This window comes from Syngnathus leptorhynchus, chromosome 17 (assembly GCF_054491065.1).
Source record: "Syngnathus leptorhynchus isolate UIUO chromosome 17, UIUO_Slep, whole genome shotgun sequence".
In the NCBI taxonomy this organism is placed as follows: Eukaryota; Metazoa; Chordata; class Actinopteri; order Syngnathiformes; family Syngnathidae; genus Syngnathus; species Syngnathus leptorhynchus.
In genome coordinates, this window is record NC_141211.1 from 963,215 (window position 1) to 980,692 (window position 17,478).

Sequence of the window (17,478 nt, forward strand, 5' to 3'; positions counted from 1 at the left end):
GATAGTTTATATTTCTTGGCTCCCTAATAATCAACTAATTTCTATCTTGGAGAATGTCTTTTACTCACATTTTGACATTGGTTTGTTACAAAAGTATCACGGAACCTACACTAAGATCCCCCACTCGACTTTTCAACATGTGCATTCTACCCAAAAAGAAACAAAGATGTCTGCTTATTGAAGACGTTACGTATATATACAAAGCTATGGATTTTGTTTGTTTTTTCTCCATCTGTACACTGAAACAAAAGTGATACTTTATGTCATCAATACTTTTCCTCTTTGTTACTTTTATCATCAGTGATGTAAATAAAGTGAGTTTGTCAGCCAGATGAGGGAGGATCTTTGTTTGCGGGGTAGCCGTCAAGCCCCTTTTGCTGGAAGAAGCTTGAGCAACACGTTGCATTCCATTTGTAGGTAGTGTACTCGGCTTAAAGAGAAAATGCATTTGACAACAATACGGAAGTAAATGTTGGACTTGTGCAGCATGGGTTAGCACCAGGTTGTCTACTCGTTGTGCCCGTAAAGCAGGTGAGATGAAATCCCGTGTGATACAGTACTGAGATTGACTTTTAAGTCGTCTGACTGAATGTAGTAGTAGTAAAAGGAATGACAACTTTGAAACCATACAGCCCACCGAGCGGGAGGATTTTTCAAAATATAGTTTTGTATGATTCTAATATTTCTTTTCCTTCCTTCCGCTACACAGAAGGCCGTTTGTTTGTAGTGCTATTCACATCAGCAATATCCTCACAGCTATTTTCTAGTTTTATGAACACAAACGAGACAGCAGTAAGTCGATTTTCTTTTTTTTTTTTTTTTTACTCAACTATTTTAGAAGGGAACTTTCATCTAATCTTCATTATGAACATACAATCTACCGTTATTGAGCGCAACCAATAACTAAGTCAAACGACAATCCAGGTACAAACATATTGACGCTTCCTCATCAATTGAACAATAGTTTGACATTTTACGGGTTGGTTGTATTTGGTTTTCATGTTTGTCCTGCCACAATATCATATAACCTTTTGCAGACTGCTGTCACATGTTTGGATAGATTTGAGGAAAAACGCTCATCAGAGAAAGAACCTTGATGTGAGAAGTAGAAGCAACACATACGTAAGTCACAACCTGCTCACCGGGCAGCGCAAGCTTGCGTTTCACTTTTGCACATTTTTCTCGTCGTCGCTTTTTTGCTCTGGAGAAAAATCTCATTTGATAAACACAATTATACCGTGAAACGTGACCATCGAAGGAAAATGGAGATGAGCGCTTTGAATTTAGAAGTACATCATGCTTTTGGGATTTTGGAGGAATTGTCATCAGGGTCAAATCAATATTGATGTGAAAATAAATATCCATCCCATTCCGGTTTAACCCATCTAAATGCATCAATGTTACTGTGTGGTCATGGAATATACGCATATACGACCTTATTTTCAGAGGAAGGTGGCCTGGTCTAGTTCTACGTTGTCCATACAAGCCAAAATAGCCTTTTGATCTTCCGGAAGGGGCCGGCGGTACAGCAGAGCAGAGAAGCGATTGGATGGATCGGGAATCCGGAGACGTTTCTTTTTCCTGTGGAGGTAGAGCGCTTCGTCGGGCTGAAGTACCTGAGTGATGTGAGCCTGCTGGGTCTGAGAGCTGGAGACACCTGCAAACATATTCCATGGCCAAAGACTAATATGTGTTCACGTGGATGGAATTTGGAGCATTCCAAAAGGGTGGCAAAATCCGTGAGCGCGTTGCAACCTACCTGCTTTCCTCCTGGCCTTGGAATTATTGTTATTCACGGTCACCTTCTTAGCCTTTCTAATACGTTGGTATTTCAGAGCATCCATCCTCTCAGACCCCGAAAGGACACTCGGCGCACCTCGACGTTTTCTAAACAAGGACAAGAAAGAGGGGAAAAGGGGCTAACTATTTTCAAGGGCATACAATTGGATCCTAATTCTAATGGAGTCCCGCTTGATCCATGCAACACATTGTTAAAGAATAAAGACGAGACACCTGATTTGCATCTGTGAAATACATCTTTCCGTAGACCTATGACACTGTTCGTTTACACCAAAATGTAGATACTGACTATGTATTTCTTTTATTTTGAAATGCTCCCTTGGCGCGGCTTGTCAGTGGCACATCCAAATAGGTGTCTCTCTTATGAGCTTTGGGGTTTTTTTTGCCACTCACACTGCTACCAGCACGGTATTTATGCACGGAAAACAAAAGTGTGGCGGCCGGCCATCTTTCCACAGTGGCTACAGAGAGAAACCAAGGATCATTAGAACAAGGAATAAAAAAATCACAGCTGCGCAACAAAGCATTATCAATATGTATTCATAGACATGGAAACTGTCTACAATGGGCTTCACCATGCTGACAGGGGGAAGAGATGGCTGGAGGGGAAACAGTCACATCATGGAAAATAAGCCAAAGAAAAGCGAAGCACTAGGACAAGAAATGTAACAAGAATTCATCAATAGAATTGTTTGGGTTTCTTTTTTTTTTTTTTTTTTTTTGAAAACGGAGGATTTAGCAATGGCATGCATGGCAGTTTGCACATGGAACAGAACTTTAAAGGGGAATACATTCAAAAAGATTTTCATCCATCAGCTCACTTGAACTGAGATACTTTTTGCCCTTTCGTGTACAGTGTGCCACCTGCTTGACACATTTCCGATTTTCATTGAAAGCTATTCAAATGGGTCACCGTTATTTTTTATCCTGCACGCAGACCACTTGAAATGGGATCATACCACATGCGTGTCTCGAGTTAGCTTGGCAACGCAAGAGAGGGAAATCTGGACGGATGTTTTTCCACTGACAGAAGCTAGACATGCAAAAACAGAACATTTACTGGATGTTGGGTTTAGTTCATTTAATAATGAAAAAAACCAAAAACAACGCAACACCGCAGCCGACACATCACGCTTAAACGAGCGATTGACGGCTGCCGCCAAGTCTTCAAATTCTGGAGATGACACATTTGCTCCGTTTCTATTCAATGCACTGGGTATGAATGCCAGTGCTTGCTTGGCAAAAACAAAACGGAACTGAGATGACCTACAAAAATGGTCTTGTATTCCCCTTTAAAGGACGAACGAGGTGATCAAATAAAGCCCCACCTGCTAACCCCTCCCCCTTTCAGACATGGATCCAACCCTTACCTATTGCGGTGTAGACGACTTGGTCACAACAACGCTGCCCAGATAGCTGAGATCAATAAAAAACAAAGCACGTAAGACTCCAGGATCTATTCAAAGCCACTTACCATACTGACCCAAAGTCATCATGATGACAACAAACACGGCGCAAAAACACGAGAAGCAGACAGGCAACTTTTAAAGGGATCGTTGACAAACACGAGACTGGGAAAGAAAGATGTGGGGAAAAAGGCGGAGGGGGAGAATTGATCACGAAAAGTGGCTAACTCGGGGCCTGCCGAGGACGGGCCGCGGGGCCTGCCGAGGACGGGCCGCGGGGCCTGCCGAGGACGGGCCGCGGGGCCTGCCCAGATCCGTAAAGCATCCCTCTGCGTGACACAGGCATCCTCATACGCTTGGATCTAGACGTAACAATGGATATTTATCTGGGGATTCAATGCCATTCATATGAGCTCCTGTTAGGCGGAAGCGAGTTCATGTATTTTCCATTTCTATTCATATACGTCGAGAAAGAATGGTTTGACAGAGATATATCGTTTTGTATGCACGTCAGTATGTCGGTACAGTTAGTCGATGCAAATTCGATTGAAAGATGATTGATTCGATTGCATCCGAAAGTCAAAGCATCATGGGTCAAGCAGATGAATCGCTCCCTACCTACCCTGAAGCGGACAACTGGGACGGAGAGGGCTCAGACGGAAGGATCTCCTCCTCAGTTCTCCTGTGAGATGGCACCTGCCCAAACACGTTGCTCCTTTCCATGGCTGGTGACGGTGACTGCGAAGCCGGATAGCTGCTCGCGGATGAAGCAAAGGCCATGTGGGAACGATAGCTAGGACTGGATCTTCTGCTACCCTGGCCTAGTGCGGGTGAGGAAGAAGGGGAAGATCTCCTTGAGAAGGTGGCTGCGGAAGGAGGGAGGAGGGTAATCTCAGACATCCCCGGGGGTACCATGTTCGGCCGCGGTCGGGGACGTACGACAATCTCGGGAGATCCCCGGTGAGAACTCAAGGGGCTTTGGGTGAGAGGGGAAAGTCGAGAGGGCTGGAGAACCACCTGATGCGCACCCGGGTCCATCCTACGAGCCTGTCTGGGACTGAAAGCGGGGCCGGATTCAAACCATCGGGTATCCAGGCTACTCAGGGCGCTCGGGCCCAGACGGGCCGTCGGATCGGTGCTGTAAGGCAAAACCGGAACGGCCATAGCGCCGCGACTCGTGTGGCGTCTTAGCTGAGCTAAATGAGCCTCTCGCATGGCTAAGTGCCTGGCTGGAGAGCCGTGAGGCTTGGCCTTGCCGGGAGACTTGCTGGAGTAGCTCTGCGCCGCTTCTAGCGGCAATACGGACGGATAGGTGGGCATTGGGAGAGAAGAGGTCTGGAAAGCACTCAGTGGGAGAACAGGGGGTGGGGGGGGATAGGGAGAATCGTGGCGATGGAGATGGACAGAGTGGCGCGGCGGGAAAATCAATTGGGGCCCCTCCACCGTTGAGAAGGTCAAATCCATTCCCCGCCAAAATTCCGGCGAATGGGACGAAGAAGCCAGAGTCAGAGGATAAGGGAAGCCGGAGACGGCATATTGTGTGAAATCAACGTCCCCCATTTCTTCTGGAATCATAGGGTACGCAAAGGGACCTTCGCTCAGGTACGGAGGGGAGGACATGACGGAGCTAAGGGGACTGCTATCGGTCATATAAAAAGGAGGAGGCTCGTGATCCCCGTGGGAGCCCAGGTAGCCGTAGAAAGCCCTGTGATGGAGAGAGCCGCGAATCTGCCCCGTGGCCTGCAGACGACTGCTCTCCATGATGGTCATACCTTCAAAGGGCTTCTGGAAACGAGGACTGTAGGCCGGAGGCTGGAGGTAGGATTCGTGACTGGAGATGGGCGAGATCTGGTGAGGCCGAAGAGGGGCCATAACCGGCGGGAGAGGCCGAAGGTCGTCGTTCTCCTCGTCCGACTGTCGAAATTCAGGGTAGAGGTCGGATTCTTCCACGAAAGGAAAACCCTCGATTCGCCGGGGCTTGACGGAAAACTCGGCATCTGCCGGATCCGTGACAAAACGCCCGTCGGGGCCGCGGCTGATGAGTTCGATAGGCGTGGTTGCTTGGGCTTCTTGCTTGGAGATGGTGTATCTCTTGCTCGTTATTGCTCTTTTGGTCTTCTTGTAGAGAGACAACTCCTCTTTCTTGGCTGGACTTAGGGAGGCTTTCTTGCCGTGACTATCGTCGGATGATTGTGACAGGGATGCCTTTGAGCCGATGCTTTCCGGACTGGCCTTTCCTGAAGATTGCCTATAGAGAAGAGCGTCGTGTCAAGATGTCATGCAGTCATCTGGAACATTCATAAGCAAAAGATACGGGGCCCGCCGCTACAATCAAAGAGAAACGGGAACATACTTTAAGTAGGAATTCGATCGTGTCAAATATTTGCATACGTTGCCATTTTTGGGCTTTTGTGACAAAACCTGAAGGAGGTTCACAAAAAAAGGCAATTGCTTACCATTCATGCGTCACAATGACGACAACAAGTTTGTCAGTACTCGTGCATTGAAATACCTTTTTTTTTTGATGATCGGAGAGCTAGAGTCTAATCCGAGATAACCTCGGCTACCGTGACCGATGTAATGCTTCTTGATTCTACTTAACTTACAAAGTCATTTATTGTTGTTGTAATATTAGGGAAGTGATGATTTATTCTTGTTTCAAGTGAGTCGCGTGTACTTACGGCGTTGCCATACTTTTTCTTAAGTGGGTAATAGAAAGAGGTGGATCTGAAAGAAGAAGAAGAAGAAAAAAGAAAGACATTCCTACATGTCACTATTTTGAACAAGTCAAAGATTTGGTAAAATGATACATCTAGCGGAAATAAATGGTCAGCCATTTCTAAAACTACCTTACCTTTTTTCCTTTTGAGCTTCCGTCTCCGCTGCTTATTGACAAAGCAGGCCGCCATGGTACTGAAAAGGATGGCTGCGGCCAAGAAGCAGATGGTGGCCACGATGCCAGCCACAACTGGTCGCGCCAAACCTGATTCCTCAACCATCTCTGGCGGTGGAAAAAAGTCTACAGAGGAGGTAGGAGAAGAAAAGTCATGTCAGTCGTGAGAAAATAAAAAAAAAACACACAAAAAAACACAAAAAAAAACACCTTACCTGTACTGGACACGCCGACTGTGTTGCTAGGCTCACTGATTGTGTCATCCATGACGGCCATGACGCGAAACTCATACCAGGCTTCCTTAAAAAAGAACAAGAATATTGAGTTGAAACGTCAGCTCCATTGATTTGGGTTCATTCATGATCAAAACAATGAATATCATTTCAGAGGTACCAGTCGTAGAAAAGGTATCTGAGGTAGCAGATGTGGCGTGATGACGTGCAGGAGAAATGTGAGTGGGTGGCTGAGTGAGTGAGGTAGCACATGTGGCGTGATGACGTGCAGGAGAAATGTGAGTGGGTGAGCGAGTGCGTACACAATGGAAGGCATCAGCATGATGCCACTGAGTCAGAAGCTCACACATTATGTATCACGCACGGCAAGATGGTTTCATTGAAGAGAAATCCATGTGACATGAAGATGAAAGTGTCAGAACTTATTAGTCACCCGAAAATATGTTCATTTCATTTTCAAAAGCACTCGTCGTAGTTGAACCCGAAGCTATTCCATTGGCGTTTTACCTGGATGAGGTCACGAGCAAGCATCTCCGTGTCGCCCGAGGGGACGCTGTCATCCAGGACCTCCCATCGCTCCCCCAAGCGAAACTCCATCACGTAATGCTGGATGGGTGCTGTGTGATTGGCGGGCGGGATCCAGGTAAGCAGGACTCCCTGCTGCGTGCGATTGGCTGTGAGGCACCGTGGTGGGGTAAGTAGCACCAGTGGTTCAGGGGTACTTAGAGGAAATACTGGAAGACAACGTTTGGCTTGAAATACACAACGCCAATTGAATGAAAAGATTCCATTGAATTGAATGGGAGAGACATCAGCGTGAAAGCAGGGCACAAACGTATGCACAAAAATCTGCTCACCTAATGTGTTCACAGTGACAACCTCGCTGAATGGTCCCGTGCCAAGTTTGTTTTGGGCCAGGACGCTGCACTGGTATGTTGTCTCGGGCTCCAAGCCAGGCACCACCATCCACTCTTGGCCGCCTGGCACGGGTACTGAGAGCCAATCGTGCGGACCTAAACGCTCCCTTTTTAGCCTGGACGACAGTCGTGGTTGGAGGTGAGACACAAGATCTACCTGTCCATTTGATATCAACGTTCCATATTTGATAGCCATTCAAGTGAAATACTTGTCAATAGTGATTGAAAATGAGCCACTTTTCCACACACACACACGATACGCTTATCACATCATCAATTGCACTTTGATTGGATGATCAGCCCATGCTGCAGTTAGCTTTGCATTTTGCCCTTTGTCCAGAGTTGATATGGTCACCAAAAGAGGCAGCACATGCAGCATTTGTGCTAGCAAATCTTACACAGCGATATCATTTGAAAACTATTCCTTCATTTATTGACCATTTCAATTCAACGTGAATGTTCCCATCCATAGTGGGATAAATATTGTCAGGTTATCAAAATACGTGGAGAGCACACAGTCAAGCAGAGCAAAGCAGCAAGAGCAGCGCTAGAGGTAAAAGAGAGGGGAATTCACATTTTCACCTGACTGAGATCAAAAAGGCTACCCACAAAAGGCAATCTCGACATTTGCACCGGGAGAAAAAGCAGGAAGCCAAGCAAGCTGGGATGACTCACACATGGCCGTACCAGACTGAGAATGTCTGCTGGAAGCCTCCGTCGTAGCCCACCTCCCACGACACGTTGGTCCAGGTGGAGGATGCCACCGCATGGACGCCGGTGGGCGCGTGAGGGCTTGTGCCTGCGGGAAGGAAGGCCAACCGAGTAGTTGACTCGTGACCGCTCGGCCAAGCATACCTTTACCTAGAACTTGGATATGCGTGCTGGCAGTGATGCTCGTAGCGACGTTGGTGGCGACACACTCCCATTCCCCGTGGTCCTCCTTTGAAAGTGACTTGAACTGTAAGCTGCCGCGAGGCAAAACGTTGTGCTTGCTTTTGTTGGACTTTCCCACCTGAAAACGGCACCACTGTCTGTCATCCAACAACAGATGGCTGCATATGATTAGCGAGGATACGGCTGACGGGTGGGTACCTTCCTCCATGTTATATTGGGAAAAGGGTCTCCTTCTGCCTCGCATGGGATAACCAGTTCCCTCCCAGCCTCCTGTCTGTACTCCCCTCCAGGGACCACTGAGAATTTGGGGGGGTCCTACACAGGTTGACTCAGATTAGGTGCAATTTTCTTTGAGATTCTCGATCTCAATTTGCCACGTATACCTTTAGCACCAGGGGAGCAGGTGGGGACCATCCCGTGGAACCCAGGGCATTGTAAGGCATGCAGGTATAGGTGCCCAGAGAGTCCTCCGTCACCTCTGCCACACGGATGCTCCCGTCGTCCATTTGGCTCCAACCAGGGTACTGTAAACGTCAGTCATGGCCGATTCTTGATTGCCCTCATCGCAATAGTGCACTGGAGTGAGGCTTAAGATACACCAGTGCTTCCTTCCTTCATCTTACCTTGTCTATCCGGAGCGGGAGACCGTCTTTCTTCCACTTAACTAATGTTACAGGCGGGTTGGCATCCACGGGACATCGGATAAAGCCCGGCAAACCGATGGCCACGTAGAGTACGGATGGCATGTTTACAACACGAGCGGGATCTACTCAAACCCAAATCACAAGAAAGGACATGGAAAAGATTTCCTTTTTGATTTACTGTGCAATTTCTGAACACCTTTTCTTCACCGGGGTCAAAATGCAACCTTAATTAGGGCAAAGAAGATATTTTCAAAGTCATAAGGCAAACGGGAGTGTGAAGAGGCAGGAATGAGTGAAGAAAATTGGCATGGCAGAGGAAGGACAAACGAGGGAGAGCACAAGCTGGAGGTGAGAGAGAGAGAGAGAGAGAGAGAGAGCGAGCGAGCGAGAGAGAGAGAGCGAGCGAGAGAGCGAGAGAGAGAGAGAGAGAGAGATGTTACGGATGACGTAAGGTAGAGAGAACCCAGCAGAGGAGGTAGGAGGTGGTGCTGCGACTGTGGAGCGTGATAATAACCACATCTGGTATTGCGAAAAAGTGGAGATGGAAAAAGCAAAAAAAAAAGGATTGCGTTAGGGTGGAGCCCAGCAAATAAAGACATTGTTGTGACATTCCATTTGTAAAGTTCAAAAGGTGGGCTTGGCAGCGCTGTGGTTAGAAAGAGCCCGGCCGGCGGAGGAGAGCCGCGAGCAGCGCCACCAGACGACAATATCAGCCAAGTTTCTAAAAATAGCTCACAGACGCAGCAGCCGCTGCTCGCAGACCCCGCAATGGCTCACGACCCACCGCTTCCCACTGGAAGATGCAATTATTTACTAGAAAGCAAAATCATGAATTGAAAAGTACAATTAGAAGACCAGATGGCGTTAATGGAGAAAGAGAGAGAGAGCCCTCTGCAGTCTTACAGAGAAACATACCTGCTCTAACAGCAATGACGTAATCTCATCTCTCAACTCTCTCTCTCTCTTTTTTTCCTGCTTCTGTTTGTCACACATGGCACACGCTAATGTACGTAAGAGGCAGGCGAGTGAGGGAATGCAAAACATCTGTTCCCTTGACTACTGCCAGGAGAGCATTCCCATTCTGCTCCACAGAAGATCCCAAGTGTCAAAAGCCCGCCGGCCAGTCGGCCAGTCAGCCAGCTGGCCAACTGGCCTGCCTGCCTGTCAGGTTTTCTCTCGTTACTTGCAACGAGTACTCGTGGACATCGTGAGAACACGAGGAGGCGTATTTTTAGACCCGGTGTTCATATTTGACACAAATGGGACGGTAGCTCATTTGAAATATCGTATCGCCGTCCAGACATATAGCTGGAGTGGGTTTGAACCTTCTGGAAGTGTCGCCATAGTTACCGCTAATGGCAAACAAACACAGAGCCGCCAGAGGACCAAAATAAACATGTGAATTTGGAGGTTTTTGAAATTCCGTCAGGTACGTTTCTCGCTCGCTCACTCACATTGCACAGTCAGGTAAGCAGAGGCAGTCGGCGGTAGGCCAAGGCTGTTGCTAGGAGCACAAGTGTATTTCCCGCCATCCTCTGGCTTGACTTGGGCAATGATAAGGGAGCCGTCGATCAAAACACTGACTCTGCGCTTGAGGTCGCTGCGGAAAAGAAAAGGAGATTTTTAGCGTCTCTTCGCTCAATCATTCAATTCTCTTCTCTGTTCAAAAACTGCAATTGTTTGTTTCCATTCCAATTGATCTCGTAACAAACGCCAGCTGTGATTCCGAGATGACATTTTCAGTCATCCCGTTGACATCCCATCGCCCTCATTCTGGTCAGCGGAGACTTTAATCTTGCTCCTTTTTCCGTATCTACACACAGCTTCAGAAAGGACTAAAACTCTGCACCTCCTGTCTTTTCAATATTTTGTTTAGTTAGCATTTGTCATTCAAATTATTTTTTTTTGTGTGTTGGGTTGGAGTGGAGTAATGGGTGCACTCAAAAATGGTGTTTACTTCTTGAAAAAGACATTGTCCTCCTCCCAGAACCAGGTGTAGGTCAAGTTCCGGGGGTAGGCCTCCGCCTGGCAGGTGAAGAAGGCGTCTTGCGAGATGTTCACTGTAATGTTGTCTGGCGGTGCAACAATGAACGGAGGGCCTGGTGGACAACAGCACATGACAAACAACAGGTCCAATTTTCTTCATGCGCTTTTTGACCTACTTTTGTCACAGTGTTATAAAAAAAAAATGTTGAGGCTACAAAAGCAACATCTTTTTTTTTTTTTTGTCATCAGTGTCATCACAATGATTCTGCACTCAGAAAAGGATTATGACAATTTTACAAGTGATCCTTGCACTGCCAGATGGATGATGCTCGCTCCACACCATTTAAAGTGTCTCGGGGGGGGGGGACCTGTTGGTGTGTCTTTCATTTGAATCACATCACTAACCTTTACTTATTCATAGCAAATTACAAACACTGGATCAGGAAATTTATCAGAGGTATATGGCATGCAGTTAATATTCCTCTCACACACACACACACACACACACACACACACACACACACACACACACACACACACACACACACAGATTGCTAGTCCCATATGTTAGTTTTGATCTGTGGTCCACATTCTGATCCTTTAACAGGCAGAGTATTTCCATCTGCCACCCCTGAGCCAGACAAGCAAGCAGCGAATGTGTGCTAGTGTGTGCTAGTGTGTGTGTGTGTGTGTGTGTGTGTGTGTGTGTGTGTGTGTGTGTGTGTGTGTGTGTGTGTGTGTGTGTGTGTGTGTGTGTGTGTGTGTGTGTGTGTGTGTGTGTGCCAACCTGCCCTATTTGGACCCAGCTGAGCGTTGGAGATTTGCTGGCACTGTAGTTGATCTGCAGCTCAATGGCTTTCCAGGAGGACCTCTATTAATCCATCTCTGCTATAAACTATACAGAGCTGGTCAACTGAACATATCGTAGCTTATCTCGGGCTTTGTATTACTGGTTTAAGAAGAAATGATATTTTCAGGGCCTGGAATATTGGCCGGGCACAATCGATAGCATTTTAAATATGGTCGGGTTAAGGACGTGAGCAGGATGAGTCAAATACCTTGAAGATCACTGAAACCATTTGTATGATTTTTGGAAGTCAACATGCTTTTGCCTGAAAATCAATCTGTTGAAAATGTCAACATTTAATCCTGAGAGATTGCGTCATACTTTGCAGGGGTTGACTTTTGCTTTGGCCAGCTTTGGCCGCAATCTACGAATTAAATGAGGTGGAACATTTGCAGCACCATCTGTTTTGGTAAAGAGGAGCAAATGAAGGGATCCCGTGAAACAATCTGGAAAAAACACCAAGAGCTAGTCTCTGGAAATGTAAAAAAAAAAGCACAGAGGTGTGTTTGTTGTTGTATTATGTATTAAATGAATTATTCATTTTTTTGGAGTTTTTGCTCAACTTGATCTATTGCTTAAGTTACAAAAGCTGACATTTCATTCATGGCTCTTTTTTCTTTTGCTAAGGCGCCCCAAAAAACAGAAACTCTTAGTCTTGCTGACTAAGGTGTTCCTTAAATGACAGAATCACATCACTTATTTCACGATGAATTGAAATGAATAAGAAAGGTGCGCTATGACTTGGCAATTTTGGAATGATGCAGCGCTGACTTCACTCTCCTCCTCCTTTTGTCCTTGCTTTTTAAAATGTGCGTGGCGCTCGACAGAAAACCCACAGAGCAGTTAATGACATTGCTCGTTCTTCTCTTCTTATATCGCATTGAGCGGACGGTGGTTGCTCTTCTCAATCCCTTCCGCGCACGTTGATACAGTGGCTAAAAAGAGCTAGCTCCCCACCCACCTTGAACTAGCAGCCGCGTTGTGTGAATGGCCTCTCCTTGGGGGCTAAAGGCTCGACACGTATAGGCACCGCGATCTTCTCGGCCGACGGACAGCACTGTCAAACTTCCGTCAAATACCTGAACACACAAACGTGCAACCGCTTTGACATTTCTGTGGGCTTGCATTCAATCCATTCAGTTTGTTTGGGATACCTTATACTTGGCACCGGTGAGCAGAAGGTTGCTGTCCCGCAACCAGCTGACCGAGGGTTTGGGGTTGCCAAAAGCGATGCAGGTCAAAATGATGCTTCCTCCCTCCTTGGCCTCGACATACTGAGGTGGCGTATCTGTGAATGTGGGAGGGGCTTGAGAGCCACGGAAAAAAAAAATAGGAATTGTTAGATTTCAAATCAGGAATACAACAACAAACTTGTCTTACCATTGACAGTTAGATGCACCCAACTTCCATTGTAGAAAGTATCATATTGCTGCTCCAGCATCAGCACCTTACACTCATACCAGCCTTGGTCGTCCGAACGAACATTTTCTATCCGCAGGGAGGATTTGCCGTATAGACTGGCCCGGCCTGGAGAGAAGGGGAAAAAAAAGAAAAAAATACAGATGAGATCAGCAGGAAGGGAGCCGGCTGAGTTGAATGTAATGAGGAGGTGAGAAGTGTACTGATCAAAAAATAAAAACACGTCAAAGGATAAAAAATGCCAAGTGAATATGAACAAGCTTCAAATAGCTCAGATATAAATAGGCAAGGATTGAAAAGTGTAACATCAGCGTGTGTCACCTTTTTGGGAACAGCACCTGCAAGAGCAAGAGCAAGAGCAAGAGCAAGAGCAAGAGCAAGAGCAAGAGCAAGAGCAAGAGCAGTAACCCAACATCAAAGTGCAAAGAGAAAGTTGTCAGCTTCGGTGGGGCTGAGATGTTCTCTTCACGGGCACGCCACTTTGTGGCGAGGGCGGGCACTTTGCCGTAACTTACGCTCATGAGTGGCAGGTCGGCAAAATGTGATAGCACATCGTGTCGCTGGATATTCGTACGCAACAGCATATCAAATTTTGACAAGACGATTACAGGCTTGCTGGGCAAATGCCTTTTGCTCCATGCCGACTGATAATTGCATCATAGCAGATGGTCCGCTATCAACAAGAGTTCAACAAAGGATTTCTGGGACTCAAAAACATCAGCAAAGCCAAGCCAGTCCTCAATAATCCAAACTACTTTAGGCCATGAGACATCTTTTTGATTGATTCATATCATAATGAATCATCCTTAATCATAATCAGGATCATTTTTTATTATTTTGAAAACCTAATATGCGGACCGATTCGGAATCGGTACGTTCACCAAATACTAAACAAGATGTCGTAAGAATATTAAACTATGACAATAACATTTGAATGATGCCTTTTTTTTTTTCCCATTTCACTGTCCTTGAACAATGTGAATAGTCACTAAATATCATCAACTCGTCTTACCAGCATACTCTGGGTCCACATGTGGAGGATAAAAACGAAAGTTGATGAAGAAGGGGATGGGCATTCCATATTTAAACCACTCCACCACGTAGGGCTGGCCATTCAAAGGGTGGGACACATCACATCCCAGGATGATGTTCTCGCCTGCACGTGCCGTCACAAACTGGGGCTCCTCTCGCACTCCGTGGGCACCTGCGGGAAGGGACCGCATCAAATGCTCAACTTGGACTTTTAAGCATCTGTCGCATTTGTCATGTTAAAAATGTAATATACGAGAAAAAAAAAAAACTGGATTTTTGCAATTCAAGTCAATGTTGTGACGTTGTAGTATTTGTCTGTTTCGTGACATCTAATTCCACAGCTAGATCAGAAAAGCAGCAAAAGTGATATACTATTGAGAGTCTTTGAGGGATTATTTGGATCTGATAAGAAAAACATATGCTAAGCTTTAGGTTCTATCAATCAGGATTGTAACACCCACCCCACCTCCTGGTCGTGATCAATCAAGAAGCCCAGATGAAGGCCTGGATTACACTTGAATGTGAGCAATCGAGACACAATCTTTTCATTTTGTCTTGCCCTTATCATTTTTGCAATCGGACTTGAAAGAAGCCAAAGCAGGGAATAGAACGAGAAAAGAATGTGCTTAGTACTGCAGGGGATCTTTGTTTCTTTTTTAATAGAACTGCTTGAATGCGTTCACTGAAGCCAAATAGTCCATTCAGAACCATTTTTAAATGAAAAATAGTTCACAAATAGGAGATGGCTCATGCTCGCCAGTAGAACCAGATAATAACTGTGTGCACGCTCGCTATACCCAGTGGTGGAGAACGAACGCGCACACACACACACACACACACACACACACACACACACACACACACACACACACACACACACTCTTTCAAGCTTTACAATGTGTTGATTGGCTGCTGGTGACATCATCTGAAATTGCGCACCAACAGGGCCCTTGGTGCTATGACTTCAATGTTGATGATGAAAGCGGGAGAGAGAGAGAGAGAGAGAGCAAAGGATCCAGATGGAAACCCCAGCCAAATTTCCTCTGCCACCACCTCCCCTCCTCTCCCCTCCCCGGCCGTCCCAATTAGGATTTAGTTGATTTACAATCAAATACCCAAGGGAATATGCATAACGATCGGGGCAATGATCCAAAGAAACAAAGAAGGAAAGATAAATGGAAAAAATCAGTTCCAGTTCAACCAAAATTTACAGGAAAAAAATATGCCTCTGAACTTTCACAAAAACTTTGGAGTGAGAAACATCATTTTTCTGGCGTTTTTGGAACACTCGTGTGATGTCGGCCAATATCCAAAGATGATTTTTTTCTTTTGTACCAGACTTTTTTCACTTTTAAGGGCGCAGAAAAGTAAGCTTGTGTAGCATATGGAGTACATGTCATCATTGTCCAATGAGAACCATGACATGAAACGTACTGTCTCTGGAAAATAAACATCACATATGACTAAAAGCTCAAGATACACCTCTTTTTTTGCAGCCATAACTGTGTTTCATTTTCTTATGTTTGGATATTTTGCTGTTTTGAAGTCAGCGTCCGCAAAACATCTGTTTCATCATAGCTTTATGACGAAATGAATGGACGTTTCCATCTTGATAAATCATGTGAACGTTTCGATTCATCTGCCAAGTAAACCGGGTGAGTTGTGGAAGTTAGATGACTTTGTCCTGGTTTTGAAATACGACAATCTGCTCGTGTAACTAAAGGCCAGACAATGACATGTATTGTGCTCTACATATGCTTCTCTGTTGTTCTTCTGGAATGTGGTGGTGCTTTTTGAATTTTCCTATCCATAATGGCTTTTGAGCTTCTTACCTCCTGCTGACTGGTAGAATTAGGCCAAACAGCTGGGAGTGGATCAGTGAACAATTCATTGAAGAAAGCTCACCAACAAGCACTCTGAATTCAAACATTTGCACAACACAGATTGACGTCCAAAGCTGTCGTGCCAACGTTTGAATGTCACTTTACGAGGCGCGACGGCACAATAAACATTGTTGTGTCTGGATCGCACGTTGAAGTGAGACAGCTGGTGTCTGTCCTGGCCAGGTTTTTGAAATGGATCGGGCTTCCAGAAATGTTTTTGCTTGTGAATGACAACGGCAATCCGTGTGCCAAATCTTGTGCAGATTCTTCTCAGTCAATCGCTGTGCAAACACAAGGTCAGGGTCAATAGCTTGATTGAACGGACTCAAGCAAAAGCTTTGGTTTGTCGTTTTCACATTAGAATGGACAAGAGCAGCTCCGATGACCCCAACTTGAGGAGACGCAGCAGTGTCCAGGCTAATTATTACGTCAAGCACATTCACTCACTCACACAGGTAGTGTTCCCTCTGGCGGACAAAAGTGGTAAAACTAGGGCAAGCCACCGTGCAATCATATTCGAGTACATTAGCACTGACGTTGACAGTCTGGAGAGCCAGGTGCATTCTGCAACCGCTGGCTCACCTTCCACTTGGCTCAAAAGCCCTAAATTGCACAAAACGCGACCACCACAATGCGCATTGTTGGAAAAAGCTCCATTTCAATGTACACGTTATAGCAAAGATCCAAGTTGGCCATTTTAATCCCCAAACTATTGCAGAAATGGTGAAATCAATCCGTGGCCGAATGTGAAGGGTTAAACTTTGAGCAAGAAGTCTCCGCTCGGTCCATAAAAGCTAATGTGCTTCGTTCGACTCACCTTGAGCGGCCGTTCCTCGGGTGCTGCTGCCGCCGCTGCCGCCGGTGCTGCTGCTGCTGAATACACTTGCTATCAAAGTGGCCACATACCAAATCATAGTACTATTCCCCAGCGGAAAGAAAGCACATCATATCTCAAAGTGCCCCATTCGGCGAAGCTCTCATCGTCGAGTGTTCCAGATGATGTTCAAGGTGGCCGCCCGCCCGGTATCTTTTTGGAATTGAAAGCGAGCCCTGGCCACTTGAGCGTTCCCCTCTCTTCCCCTCGCCGCCACTCTCCTCTCCTCTCTCATCCCGAGACAGATCACCTGCGCCAATGGGACTACAGCAAACGACTCTTGGAGACCGTGCAACAATCATGAGGTCATCAAGAGCCCGCCTTTCCACTACCCCTATTGGTGGATTTGGGAGTAGGCGAATCGTTCATTGGTTAGCCGCGGTGTCCATTTCTGTGCCGGTTTGATGCGTTCAACTTTTCGAGCGACTCGGAGGTTCTAGACTCCAACCTGACGTCAAACACTAAATGGTTATCTTCACGCATTCTAAAGCTCTTATTACTAACTGTAGCCATGTGGACATGAAGTAAAACGTGATTAAGCTGCTTGTAATATTCACTCTCGGCCTTTGTATAAATCACCAAATGAATGTATACCTTGAAAATATCCTCTAGATATACCTGGAACAGGAATACCTGACAAATCCCGACCG

At 46.1% G+C, this 17,478-nt stretch overlaps 1 protein-coding gene across 4 annotated transcripts; it reads right to left on the bottom strand.

Annotated features, from left to right (window-relative positions):
• Window positions 1-801: 801 nt before the first annotated feature.
• igsf9bb (immunoglobulin superfamily, member 9Bb) lies at window positions 802-17,070 on the bottom strand. 4 transcript variants are annotated; one of them, XM_085935929.1, is made up of 20 exons: window positions 16,772-17,070; window positions 14,052-14,243; window positions 13,001-13,147; window positions 12,775-12,926; window positions 12,582-12,699; window positions 10,745-10,886; window positions 10,242-10,387; window positions 8,767-8,909; window positions 8,527-8,667; window positions 8,342-8,458; window positions 8,111-8,261; window positions 7,925-8,048; window positions 7,190-7,365; window positions 6,840-7,006; window positions 6,315-6,399; window positions 6,061-6,225; window positions 5,888-5,933; window positions 3,829-5,454; window positions 1,760-1,887; window positions 802-1,657 (listed from the first exon to the last, which is right to left on the bottom strand). In XM_085935929.1, the coding sequence occupies exons 1-20, from the start codon at window positions 16,866-16,868 to the stop codon at window positions 1,443-1,445; spliced, it is 4,278 nt and encodes a 1,425-aa protein (XP_085792055.1). In that variant the 5' UTR covers window positions 16,869-17,070; the 3' UTR covers window positions 802-1,442. The 4 variants fall into 4 exon arrangements, with proteins under 4 accessions (XP_085792055.1, XP_085792054.1, XP_085792056.1 ...); XM_085935928.1 differs by having other exon boundaries at window positions 6,840-7,066; XM_085935930.1 differs by lacking the exon at window positions 14,052-14,243 and having other exon boundaries at window positions 6,840-7,066.
• Between the last annotated feature and the right edge of the window lie 408 nt (window positions 17,071-17,478).

Coding starts and splice junctions, on each gene's coding strand:
- igsf9bb (XM_085935928.1), bottom strand. CDS start 16,868: ATGATTTGGTATGTGGCCACTTTGATAGCAAGTGTATTCAGCAGCAGC. Junction 12,700..12,774: donor TCACCGGTGCCAAGTATAAG/GTATCCCAAACA, acceptor TTGTGTGTTCAG/GTATTTGACGGAAGTTTGAC. Junction 8,049..8,110: donor CACGCATATCCAAGTTCTAG/GTAAAGGTATGC, acceptor TCCTTCCCGCAG/GCACAAGCCCTCACGCGCCC.